The sequence below is a fragment of the Xiphophorus couchianus genome, chromosome 13 (genome assembly GCF_001444195.1).
Source record: "Xiphophorus couchianus chromosome 13, X_couchianus-1.0, whole genome shotgun sequence".
Taxonomy (NCBI): Eukaryota; Metazoa; Chordata; class Actinopteri; order Cyprinodontiformes; family Poeciliidae; genus Xiphophorus; species Xiphophorus couchianus.
This window is the reverse complement of record NC_040240.1, coordinates 21980120-21993120: the sequence shown is the minus strand read 5'-3', so window position 1 is coordinate 21993120 and position 13001 is coordinate 21980120. Positions and strand designations below refer to the sequence as shown.

The 13001-nt window shown below is 35.9% G+C and overlaps 1 protein-coding gene across 1 annotated transcript in view; it reads left to right on the top strand.

Annotated features, from left to right (window-relative positions):
• The window catches only part of tmem65 (transmembrane protein 65), a 30770-nt gene that overhangs the window by 11574 nt on the left and 6195 nt on the right, over positions 1–13001 (top strand). Inside the window, exons 2-5 of the mRNA XM_028036767.1 lie at positions 5854–5898; positions 7632–7699; positions 7840–7894; positions 12705–12747. Coding sequence (XP_027892568.1) covers positions 5854–5898; positions 7632–7699; positions 7840–7894; positions 12705–12747 — 211 coding nt within the window. The remainder of the gene's footprint in view (positions 1–5853; positions 5899–7631; positions 7700–7839; positions 7895–12704; positions 12748–13001) is intronic.

Below are 13001 nucleotides of genomic sequence, written 5' to 3'. Positions count from 1 at the left end.
CATTTTATTCTGAAGACTAATATTTTTTTTATTCAGTAATTCTGATATTAATTTTTATTATTGTTCAGCTGTAGATATTGAGGCAGCTTCTTTAATTATAAATAATAAAATCCTGCTCAGTTTTGTGATGTCTAACCTTATGTTCAAATGAAGCAAAAATATACATCCATATTGTACTACTGTGACAAGAAGCTGCAAATCCACAGATTATCTTTTACAAATAAAAGCATAATTTGTATTCAGAGCACAAGCGTCCTCAAAATCTCTTATTCAGTGGCACATTTAATTAGGCTGACTCGTATTTCTGTGTCAACATTCATCACAACGTGAAATCTGGTGTCTCAAAAGGGACACTTATCTTTGAATTCATTTTAGAAAGATGGTGTAAAATATCAGTGTGAGGTGAATGAGGTAAAACTTGAGGCTGGTTGGGGAGGCAGAGGTGGGTTTGGCAGATGATGGTTCATGTTCTGTATTTGTTTGTGACATGAAGACACTTGATGGGATTATCTCTCCTCTGCATTCTCCATATTTCTCCTTAATTTTATTTCACACATTTAACAATCAAGTAAATTGGGTCTGTCATCTGTTTTGGTTTTAGAAATTCAAAGGGGTTTTAACAGTGTTTCGTTCCAATTCAGATTGAGAGTTGCTGAAACATTCTACAAAGAAATTAACCCTTAACAAGCCTGCCTTCTCTGTAGTTTGTTTTTAGACTCTGTTGCCTGATTTGTTTTAACTTAATTACACAGCAGTGGACCATGTTTCTCTTAAGCATTACTTGTTTTATTAAAAGGACAGTTACAAATGATTTTTTTCCATAAATAAAGTTATACTAACTCAATATGCTTTTTACAGGGATATTATACTTTATTCCCTGGGTTTACAGTAAAGTACAAATTACAGAAAATTTGTGACAATGTTTTTCCACAGGCTCTAATGTATGAACTTAAAATGTTCTGAAAAGCAAATGCAAAAATAAGTTTTTTTTTTCTTTCCACAGTTGAGTAACTATAATTAGTGTCGGATGCCTTGGGTGGTTCAGATTTCAGTGTTGAACTTTTCACCGATGATGAAATTGTATTGGCCTTCAAAATCTTTCTCAATGGAGCACAGGGTGATTATAATTGCTAAATGTATGTTGGCATTACGATTATGAATGAATTTGTTCAGGCGTCGGGTGTTAATAACTGCGCTAATGTATGCAAATATTCAGATTTATTCGCAGGAAGATCCTGCTTGTTGTTGTCTGTTGATCAGGTTGGCCTTATGCTGCAGAAGCTGTTCCACCGTTGTTAATCAGGAGCATGAAAACAGACAGATGAGGCAGCATCTGCAGCCGTCCAAATATGTACACACATTCAGACTGTTTGATTTCATTTCACACTGACATACGAACTGTGTTTGGCACACACAACTGTCAGTTAGAGCTTTAGGAGCTAGTCTCCATTAACAGGGTACAACTCTTCTTTATGTTACTGCTGCTGTTGCATAAAGTGCTTTGATATTTATTTTTTCAGTCAGGTCTATTTCTGGACATATGTCCCGGGAGTCACAGTATTTGTATTCACACTGAACTCATTAGTAAGTCAGATTCAGAAAGGCAGAAAATGGGTTATTCCCAGTAGGTGGCTAGATATTTACAGCACTGCTTAGGAAATGAATAGTCTAAGAATCAACAGGTGTATTTTAGATGTGTGAAGTTTATTTGTATAAAAGCCGATTATTGCACAGAACACAAAGGATACAAAGGATGTTATGTTACAAGATCTATAACATCCTTAAGAGCAGAGGTTTTGTATCAGAAAATGAGAAAGAACAAGAATATGTCTGATCAGGAACTTATTAAAGCACAGTGATGTATTTAAAAGTGATTTCTTGCAACTTTTGTCAAGATTTTATATCTTTGGACATTTTTAGTCATAAAAGCACAGTAGGACTCGTCATTCAAGATTACTGTGTCCTCAGGAGAGCCTGTTAGTAGGGTGGATGCTCATTGTGCCAAATTCCATGAATGTTAATCCATTTTTACTGTAACTAATTCACTGGGATTTTAGTGATTTTTATATTTGCTGTCGTGATGGTTCTTTTATATTTTGTCTGTAACTGAAAGATTCAAATTGGCCTAAAATATACTAATCAGTCCATCTAGACCATTTTCTGCAAATATCCACTTCTTCATCACTTCAGATAAACGATTAAAACCAAAGATGTTAAGCAACATGACTTTGCCAGTTGGAGGGATACCAAAAAAAGGAGAGATTTTTCTTTGTTTAGGAAAAGAGTTTAGGAAAATATGATCAACAGGAAAAAAACAGATGGTGTGTTTGGGCTTTAAGCCAGATTTATAATACAGTATGTTGTGATGAGATGTGTAGTTTAACAAATTATTTTACAGATGGAACTGGTTTGTGGTCTGACTACTCTGCAGATCAGAGTATTTGTATGGTTTCATAGACTAGCAGTTGGGATTAATTTGTTATATACTATACTTATTTTTTGTATGTATATCTAAAATGCTATATATATAAAGATACTGTATTCTAATTTATATATGTAATCACATCTAAAAGACTGTCCAAATTAAATGTATTTTTTGTTTTCATATAAAGAGTTTTGGAAACAAGTGAAATTGAAATTCTTAACCTATCTGGAATGTGTTTGAAGGGAAAAAGTTGACTGGAAGAAAAGAAGCTTTGATTAAAAAAACAAATAATACTTTCTGATATCAAGCCTTTTAGTTAAGTTTTTAAGTGTTTGTTGTGATGTTTTCTCACACAGTTTGTTTGTCCTTGAGCAGCTTGGCTGTTTCCTGCTGATTTTGCAACTGAGAAGCTACAGTATATTTACTGTCACTTCCACCTTTCTTCCCTGCCCCTAGTCAGCGATGGTCAGTTCAAGGAGGGGCATTTGTTGCTTAGCAACTTCAGGTTCAAGCTGAGTTGGATATAGTGCATTATACTCTTGTGTGAATGTGAAAGGCTTATTTCTTAAAGAATGAGCTGGTCACAGGTAAAAAAAAAAAAACTAGATTTGTTATATAAAGTGTGTTTATCGCCTGAAGCAGAAAACTGTTATTTTTTTTTTCAATTGTAGTTTTATTTGAAAAGAATAAGATGAAAACAACGACCACATATGAGCTGTACCTTCACTCTGAGAACACATCAGCCTCATAGAACAACATATGACTATTAAAAAATAAAGAAAAAGAAAAATCTACGATTAGATCTGCACCAATGAATTCAAATGAAAACTCTGTTTAGTTTAGATTCCTTTTGAATATTTGGCATGGATACCTCTTTCTTTTCTTATATTTCCATTCTAATTTTTATAGCCATCCATCTGATGATGCCATTACATCCCGAATAAAGATTTTTGTCGCTCTTTGCCCTGCCAAGATGCATTATCGTTGTCCTGAAAACAATCCATTTTCCATTAATAAAATGAGGAAAGGCTTCAGAATTTAAATGGCCACCTGCAGGCGTAATGATTGTAATCTTCCCCGGTTCTTCACATGACAGGTAAACCCATATCCTTATTAACTGCAGAAATTTTCTCATCTCTTAAAGTCAATCATCTTTATATCTTATTGCTATTCCACCAAACAAAGGTTCTGGTGTATTTTTAGTCTAGGTTATTCTTTACTGAAATATAAATTTGTTGCTTTTCTGTATGAAAAACCTATTTTCTGAAGCCAGTTTATTATAGTTTGCTTAGAAACATTATTTTCCCCCCATTACGTTGCCTGGTGGACGTTTTTACTCATTTAGATGGACAGTGCCAGGTATATTTATCAGCATCCGAGGTAGTGATGAAATGAAAACCTGTTCTGTGAGGTTATTGCAGCAGCATAACATCACACTGAAAGAAATAGAAAACTCCAACCTTTGAAGCAAGAACATTTATTCAGTGAACTGGAAAATTGCAAGTAAAATAAGTAATTTGTTTTAACAAAATTAGTGGATATGTTTTCTTTTTCTTTTTTTTTTAACTCTTGTTGTCAGTAATATGCAAATTTTCATAAGTTGGCGCATACACCCATGGTTTTACTGTAGGAAATCATGTTTCAAGATTTTGTGAGCAAATTTCAGTTTATTTTACTATATGATTTGGTTGCCGGGCAACTGTCGATTTTCAGTTTACTGGTCTAGTTTCTGATGGGACTTCCTAGGCTACAGTCAGTTTTGGAGATTTGATGCAATGTTTTCGTTGATTACCTTAATTCTAATGGCATAAACTGAAATTTTTGCATGCTAGTGATATTTTGGGTCTGTTGGTCTTTCACTTGCCTATGGAAACATTGTGAGTGCTTATTTTTGGTGGCCAAGATCTTAAAGCTCAAAGAAAAGGTGGGACATTGTGACGAAGGAAAGAGAAACTGAATGAAAAGACTTGAAAGAATGTGGGGTAAAAGTATGGATATTGTCATTTGCAGCACTAAGCAGTGGTGTTGCGTTGCATTTTTGTGAAATTGTGAAGTTCTGACCTTTACCCTATTTTTTGTCATATTTTTACTTCAGAAAAATTTGAGGCTTATTTTCACATTTAAATATGTAGATATTGGCTTTGCAAAAAGCAATTAAAAATGAATTTTATGGTTTCATTTCAGATACTTCATCTTTAGAAAATAAAATCTCACCAAATACCAGTATATCAGTTTAAGTCAGTCTTGTTTATTAATCCAAAATATTTTCAGTTGCCTATAGTAAATAATATTTTTGAACAGCGAGTGAATTTTTTGGGAGCTCACAGCCAATTTGAAAGCTTACATTATTTCTGTCCAGCCACACTGACAGGGTGGTTTCAAACTAACCAACGATTTCTATATTTACTTGTTGTGAGTCTTGAGACAGCTGCAGCTGCTTCCTAATGCTGCTGACAGGTGATTTTTTTAAAGGAATGGAAAAGAGGAACTTTGTGCCCAAAGAAAGGTTTGGGGCCAGATTTAATATTTTAAATACGTGAATATTTTGAAATGACTCAAAAAGGAAAGCCTTTATTTCATAGCCTTTTTTTATTTGATCATTTTATGTTTCTACTTATTTGGGGGGGAAAAGCAAAAACAAAAAAAAACATGGCCAATTTCTTAAATGAAACCTTGTCCTTTGAATAGAGCTGTGTTATGATATCTTCTGTGTTGGTTGTTGTTTCTTGACTTTTGCCTCATTAATGCATCAACACAACCTTCTCCCTGTCTGAACTCTTAGAGTAACTCTGCTTTATTTTCCCAAAACGTGGTGAAACATATGAAGAGTATGAACTCTTAGAGGTCTTAAAGTGATGATCTCAGCAGATTATTCTGCACCTTTCATTGACTTTTCTTTATAATTGGTCTTTGACTCTGATCACAATCTGACACATTTCTGAGGAGTCAGTTCAGTGACTCTGCACAATGAATTATCCAAGAGTTTAACCATTTGCTGTGTCTCTTTTATTTTTTTATATTAAAAATGCTTGAGTCACACTTTAGTTTAACTTTTCAAGTGACATGAATGTTTGTATCTTTTGTTTTCTGTCATAAAAACTAAGTGTTGTAATTGGTGTTAAAATTTAACTGAAACATTTTTTTTATTTCGAAGACACATTGCCATGGAGACCGTACTATTTTTAGATTATAACTCCTGATCCAAAGCAGAATACCTTTCAGATCACTTTCTCAGCTTTAATGGTGAGTCTAAGCAGTAACTTCTGCTGAGTAGCTCTGCAAAGAGTCAGTGGAAAGCATTGGTGGAGGTTGTTCATTTTCAAACAGATGAGTCGACTATTATGTGCAAACTGTGTCTGTGTTGCAGCAGTCTGCAACCGCAGCAGTTAATGAGACAACTTCTGATGTTTCCTTTTTTTCCCCATCAGAGACTCTGGAGCCGTCGCCACCGACTGCAGCCCAGATCAGATATGGTGAGGAATGAAGTCTACCACACGCACCCACACACACCCCCACACATATTTACACACAGAGCCTGCTTGATCTGTGCATCTTACAAGAAAAAAAACCTCGCATATTGTCATTTAGTCATTAGTGTTTCTATAATGTCCACAGTTCAGCCTGGATGATTTCTTACAATCTTAGTAGTTTGTGTATCTAATAAAAAAATATTGTGTTTATAAAGCAGATGAAAGCAGTTTTCCATTTTTGAATAAGAACCTTAGTTCAATAAATGTTCTCAAAATCAGACATGCCATGACTGGCATGAGACAACTGCCATGAGACAATTGAAGGACAGGAATGTTCCAAAATGTTAATTGCCTGCTTCAGTCGAGTTGAAGGCAGAAATATTAATGTTTAAAGTCCATTTTTACATTCATCAAGGTTTTCAAGGCGTTTTAAAACATAACAAAAATGTGAAAGTATAGGGTACCATGGATAAGTGTGTGGACTAATATCCCATCATGTTCAACATTAGATTAATTCCCTGCACAGGCAAGAAATTACTACAAATTTTTACAATTAAATGTGCATTCACAGAAGTTGGAGTAACTGGTTTTCATAATCTAAAAGCAAGTAGGCGTGAATGCTGCTTATTTTGAGACAATCTACAAGTGTCAAGAAGCCAGAGTCAAAATGTGAGCTGGCATTTTAGACCCTCAAGTTTATTTGCTGCAGTGCCAGTCTGATGCTGGTGAGGAACAACTTCACCTGCATCAGACACACACTTAAACACACACACACAGAGGGAGTAAAAGGCATTCTTCTCCATGTACTTTGAAAAGTTTGCAAACTACCTTAATTGATAATACAAATGCATGGCCCGGGGCAAGACAGGTTATCTCACCATGTGTTCAAACCAATCCTTGTGAGTTTGTTTTTTCACATCATTTGGTATAAAACATGTTTACATGTTTTCACTATGGTATAAAACATGTTTTATGAATACACCTCTGTGTGTTGTATCAAAGAAACCTTGTGTAAACTGTACTGAAATGTATTCATTAATACTATAGTTGGTCAATAAGGGAATGCATGCATTTATTAAAACAGAAAGGAGAACTTAGTCAAGATAAGGAACATAAAGAAGGAGTGTTATGGACACAATATTGATCTTGCCAGAATTATAACCATTACCCAAGTAAAATTGATGCCAGAAAAATGCATTCTTGTCACAGCAGTAGAACATGTTGGATTTTGATCAAGCAGAAAATTCTAGAAACTGTTTAGACCCTCAACAGTCAACATCCCTCAGCACCGTTTTATGATGTGGGGGTGGTCACAACAGTGTGTTCAGATTGTTCAAGTTTCAGCAATAACCTTTTTAATATTGATTTCCTTCTTTTTTTATGCAGAACCTCAAAACTAATTTAGTATAATTTGTTGTATTTCTGAAGATTTAATTTAAGGCCTCTTTTCCTTATTGGTTAAAAACCCCATCTGGTTAACTTTTAGAACATTTAGAACATCCTTTGAACAAACCAGAATAACTAGGGGGAAGCTCATGATTGTATTACATGAGTCATACAACCACATTTCCATGCATATTGGCTTACTGTTAAAGTAAGCCAATATGCATTTGGTATAAGGTATTCTGCTTTGGATCAGGATTGGCTTACTGTTAAAGTAAGCCAATATAATCCACTGGTTGAAACTTAAAGATGGCTCATTTCTTCCTGTTTTTTTCCCTCTTGTTGGTTTTTAGTTTTATTCCACAACGCTGTCCCCTTTATTGGGTTTGGTTTCCTGGATAACGCCATCATGATTGCAGCAGTAAGTAAAGTTTTAAGAATTATTCTTTCACCATTATTTGCTTGTAAGAGGAAGAAACTAACTTTGTATGGAAGTGATATGTTTAGGCGGGAACAGTAACTCAGGAGGAATATTCAACCTCATACTGTTATGTTCTTTAGGGAACGCAGATTGAACTCTCCATCGGAGTCACTCTGGGGATCTCCACCATGGCTGGTAAGAACAGATCAAACATCCTGCAGTAAAGTACCATTATTATTTAAATTGACTCCTTATCTTACTGGTTGGCTCCTGGTGTCTTTAAGTAGTAGGTCATTAGAGACCTTTGACTGTAGATAATTATAAGTCATTTATCTAGCAAAATTCAAAACGGTCTCCCATCTTTTTATGCACAAGATATATACATATATATATACACACAGTATATATATATTATTATTTTCATTAATACACTGCTATTTAAAGCCAAGTGTTAGGAAAAGGCATTTGGGACGTTAATGTTAAAACAAACCTAGATGCCCTATATGTTCTCATCTAGGGCGGGTGATATTGCCAAAAAAAATCCTCACAATATAGTAAAAAAAAAAAAGTCAATGTAAACTCAGAAATTGTGAATTATTGTTTTTCTTGTTGAATACTTTATATCAGTGAGTTTTGCAAATTAATAGAAACAGCTAAATGTCTATTTTTTCTAAGAAATAAGTACCATTTCATTATTTTAGAATATTGAAATAAGCTGTTTATTCTCATTTTTTAAGTATATATATATACAGTATATATAACAACTTTGCTCAATCATGATGCGAAATTATGAAGCCATTTATTTTGTTGACATGGAAATAATTTAAAACCCCTTCACTGTCATCCTCATAAAACTTACATGTAAGTCAATGGGCTCACTGGGACACCAGTGTCATGACAGTTAAGGGGTTAACTTTATTTCTTAGTGAGTTTGGAAACCATTTCATACACTTAACAAGTAAAATAAGATTAATAATAAGAAGTGAAATTCTTGTTAATAATAAGTGAAACACAAATTTCAATAATTGCACATCTCTAACACAAATGATTTTATGCAGACCAGATCCATATGCAGTGTAATCGATGTTAACAGAGCTTTACTCCAATAGAATATGACACGTGGGTTTATATAAATCGAATTTAAATTAACAAAAACGCTGAGACTTGCTGGAAATTAACTGATGAAGCAGTTTTTGGTACAAAGAACCCTTTTAATGTGATTAAATATATACACCTCTCACAGATAGAAGCTGCAGTTCTCTCCAAACTTATTGGCACTGTATCTCCCAGTGCCAGTATTTCGCTGTATTTCTTAGTTCTGAGCTATTAAAAAAATTCTATGCATTTCTTTTTTTATAGAAAATAATATTTAATAAGCTAATAAGTTTCTCACCTAGGTGGTCATTCTAGATAGGGGAGAAAGCAAGCATCAATCTATAGACTTTACAAAATAAGAGCCTTTCTTATTTTGAATTCAACCTGTTTAACCTGCTGCCCTAAGGGAGGCGCTACAGATGCATCAAAACAAAAACAAACACAAAAACAGCTTTTTCAAAAGCAACTAAAACCCTGAATCTCACATGCATTAATTATATGGTGGTTGTATGTGTATGTGAATATATGTAAATGTAACTGATTTAATATTGTAAATATCAGCAAATTTATGTTTATGTTGTATATACACTGCCTGGCCAAAAAAAAAAAGTCGCCACCTGGATTTAACTAAGCAAATAGGTACAAGCCTCCTATTGGATAAGTACTGCATAGGCGATCACCTTTCAGCTGGCAACAAGTTATTTAACCCCAGCTGATGCAATGAGTAACTCCTTATTTCTTAAACAACCATGGCAAAAGACACATCCTGTGGTCGTGGAAAAGATGTTAGTCTGTTTAAGAAGTGTCAAATCATTGGCACGCATCAAGCAGAGAAAACATCTAAGGAGATTGCAGAAATTACTAGAATTGGGTTAAGAACTGTCCAACGCATCATTAAAAACTGGAAGGATGGTGGGGAACCATCGTCTTCCAGGAAGAAATGTGGTTGGAAAAAAATCCTGAATGATCGTAATCGGCGATTACTTAAAGGTTTGGTCAAATCAAATCGAAGAAAAACAACAGCAGAACTCAGGAGTATGTTTAATTGTGAACGCAAAAGCATTTCCATACGCACAATGCGAAGGGAACTCAAGGGGTTGGGATTGAACAGCTGTGTAGCCATAAGAAAACCTCTAATCAGTAAGGCTAACCAGAAAAAAAGGCTTCAGTTTGCTAGGGAGCATAAAGATTGGACTCTGGAGAAATGGAAGAGGGTCATGTGGTCTGATGAGTCCAGATTTACCCTGTTCCAGAGTGATGGGCACATCAGGGTAAGAAGAGAGGCAGGTGAAGTGGTGCACCCATCATGCCTAGTGCCTACTGTACAAGCCTGTGGGGGCAGTGCTATGCTCTGGGGTTGCTGCAGTTGGTCAGGTCTAGGTTCAGCAACATTGTGTGCCCAAAGAATGAGGTCAGCTGACGACCTGAATATACTGAATGACCAGGTTATTCCATCAATGGATTTTGTCTTCCCAAATGGAACGGGCATATTCCAAGATGACAATGCCAGGATTCATCGGGCTCACATAGTGAAAGAGTGGTTCAGGGAGCATGAGACATCTTTTTCACACATGGATTGGCCACCACAGAGTCCAGACCTTAACCCCATTGAGAATCTTTGGGATGTGGTGGAGAAGGCTTTGTGCAGTGGTCAGACTCTCCCATCATCAATACAAGATCTTGGTGAAAGATTAATGCAACACTGGATGGAAATAAATCTTGTGACACTGCAGAAGCTTATTGAAACAATGTCACAGCGAATGCGGCCTGTAATCAAAGCTAAAGGCGGTCCAACAAAATATTAGAGAGTGTGACCATTTTTTGGTGGCGACTTTTTTTTTGTCCAGGCAGTGTATTTCCTACATTGTTTGCACTATTTTGGAGCTGACTTTAATCTTACTGTACACGTGTGCATGTACAGTACATGTAAATTCTAATTCTAAAAAAACTAGAAAATGTAAAAATAACTTGAAAGAGCTGTTTGTCTTCTCCTTTTGAACCAGACTGTTAAAAAGTTACCTCCTAGTACGCTGTTATTTATCCTGCAGGATTTTATTATTCATCAGATCTAGTTTAATCTCTTTCTCACACAATCTAGGCAGTCGTCTCGCCAAATACTGAGCCTCACCCCTGGATGAGGTGAACATAATATCAGATATAAAAGAAAAAAAAATGTCATAACTTAAAAACCCTGCAGTCACTGCTTTAATCTAAGCTGGAGTTTTTGAAGTAAATTTCATGGCCAGAACCAGAGCCTCCATTTTCCATCCTAGCTGGCACAGAAAATCTTTGTTGCCAATACAGCTCAGATGATGTCACCAGTAATCTGAATTTACCCTGAAATGTTTTTATTTCCCCTGATCTTGTTGCATTTTATTGCCACCCAGCTGACTGTCGTCATGGTGCCATTTCTGGGTCTCAGTTTGGGTCTTTATTATGCTGTGAAAACCATAAGGGCACTGAAGCTAGCCTTCTCCCTCTCTCCACTGCTAGATTACCCCGTTTCCATGGTTACTTGGCTCCTAATACCTCTGCAAAGTGCAAATCAGAACCTGAAGACGGGTTTCAGATCAAATGCTCGTCTACGTTGCCTCCGTTCATGCAGAACCTGCTTTTATATTTGTTTTGTCATCTCCCAGCCGGTCGAGCGATCGGCTTATTTAATCTGGAAAGAGACGGTTCCAGGTTTATGTGAGCGACTCCTGATTCTCTACCCGTTTCTCCACTGTGGCCGCAACGCCAGTGAAACGAGGTGAGACAGGATTGCCGTCTCACCTCATCACCATCAGGAGGTTTTCTCTTTGATGGGAATTCACATTGAAGTCATCCATCTGGACATTTTAATCCTGCAGGGATGCCACTGCCTTTAACTTGGAATCATTGTGCACTTTAATGCCTCCAGAAATTTATTGAAGACAAACCAAATATACTTCTCACCCGTGCAGTTTGATAAGCAAATGTAAACTCAGCCATATTCTCATCCACCCATTGTGAAAATGCAACCTGGTGTTAATTATTCATAGTTGTTGTGTTTTGTTGATGTTGTACGTTGAGGAGAAATGTTTGAAAGCTGACAGTTAAACCTCAGGAACACAGGAAGAAGCAAAGTGACTTTCCAAAAGTGCTACTTGATCTATAAAACTCCCCATTTCTCACCCTAAATCACTTTAATCTTCCATTTTACTTCCGTGATTTAGATTGTTGTTTTTTTTATCTAAAGCTATTATAGCCAGTATAGCACAAAATAATTCAGGATATATTCAGTTTATCCTGTAAAGCGGTTCTCTGAACATGGATAAAGACTCGGGATTAGGCTAATTTCCCCGGTAAGATTTTAATCACCTGTTCACCGTGTCTGTGTGGCTGTTGATCCAGGTGAGGGCTTCAGGTACAGCAGGGAAGGTGAGACTTATTTCCTCCAGCTTATCTCAGGAGCTGCTTTGAAGTTTTCAGGCTTAGAGTGGCTGCAATCTGTTAGCCTGCTGTTAGATAAGGGGAAAAATAATGTGTCAACTAAGCAGAGTTTCTCTTAATTTAACAACTAACAGATCCAAAATGATCTTGGACACAATCTATGTACGTGAAAGATAATTTCCTTCATAGACTTTAGTTTCCACAACTTTTTTAATAAATTAAAAACTGATTACTGACGGATTTCTGACTTTATTAAACTTCTGCTGCTTCTTTCATCAGAAAAATTGGAGTTACTAGAGAGGTTGACACTTGATGTTGATTCCCTTCTGTACTAAATCTGAAATGATCCTCACTTGTAATGTTTTTGGATAAAATGGTCTTAACAGTGTCATTAATTATTCACTAGGTTGGTGCAGAAATATTGCAGAATCCCACATGAAGTTTAATGTTGTTTCTTTATTTCAATCAATCAAAGCATTTCTCTTTCTCTGTGCAGCCGCTGCTCTGGGGAACCTGGTTTCAGATCTGGCAGGTCTTGGGTAAGCAGCATTCCAATATCCTCCAAAGACTCTTGTTAATTTAGAAATAGACGTCACATTTTATGAAGTTTAGAGAAGGTTGGAGCAGTGCAAGTTTATAGTGGCTCTGTGAGCTGTGTTAAGTTTTTCCTTTTGTGGCGTGCTAATAGCTTTTTTTAAATTAAAAAGTCAAGTAGATCTTCTAAACTAAATATGATTCTAGGTTTTCATTCATGGATAACTGCTCATTAGAGTTGAGTTTGTCTTGTTCTTAC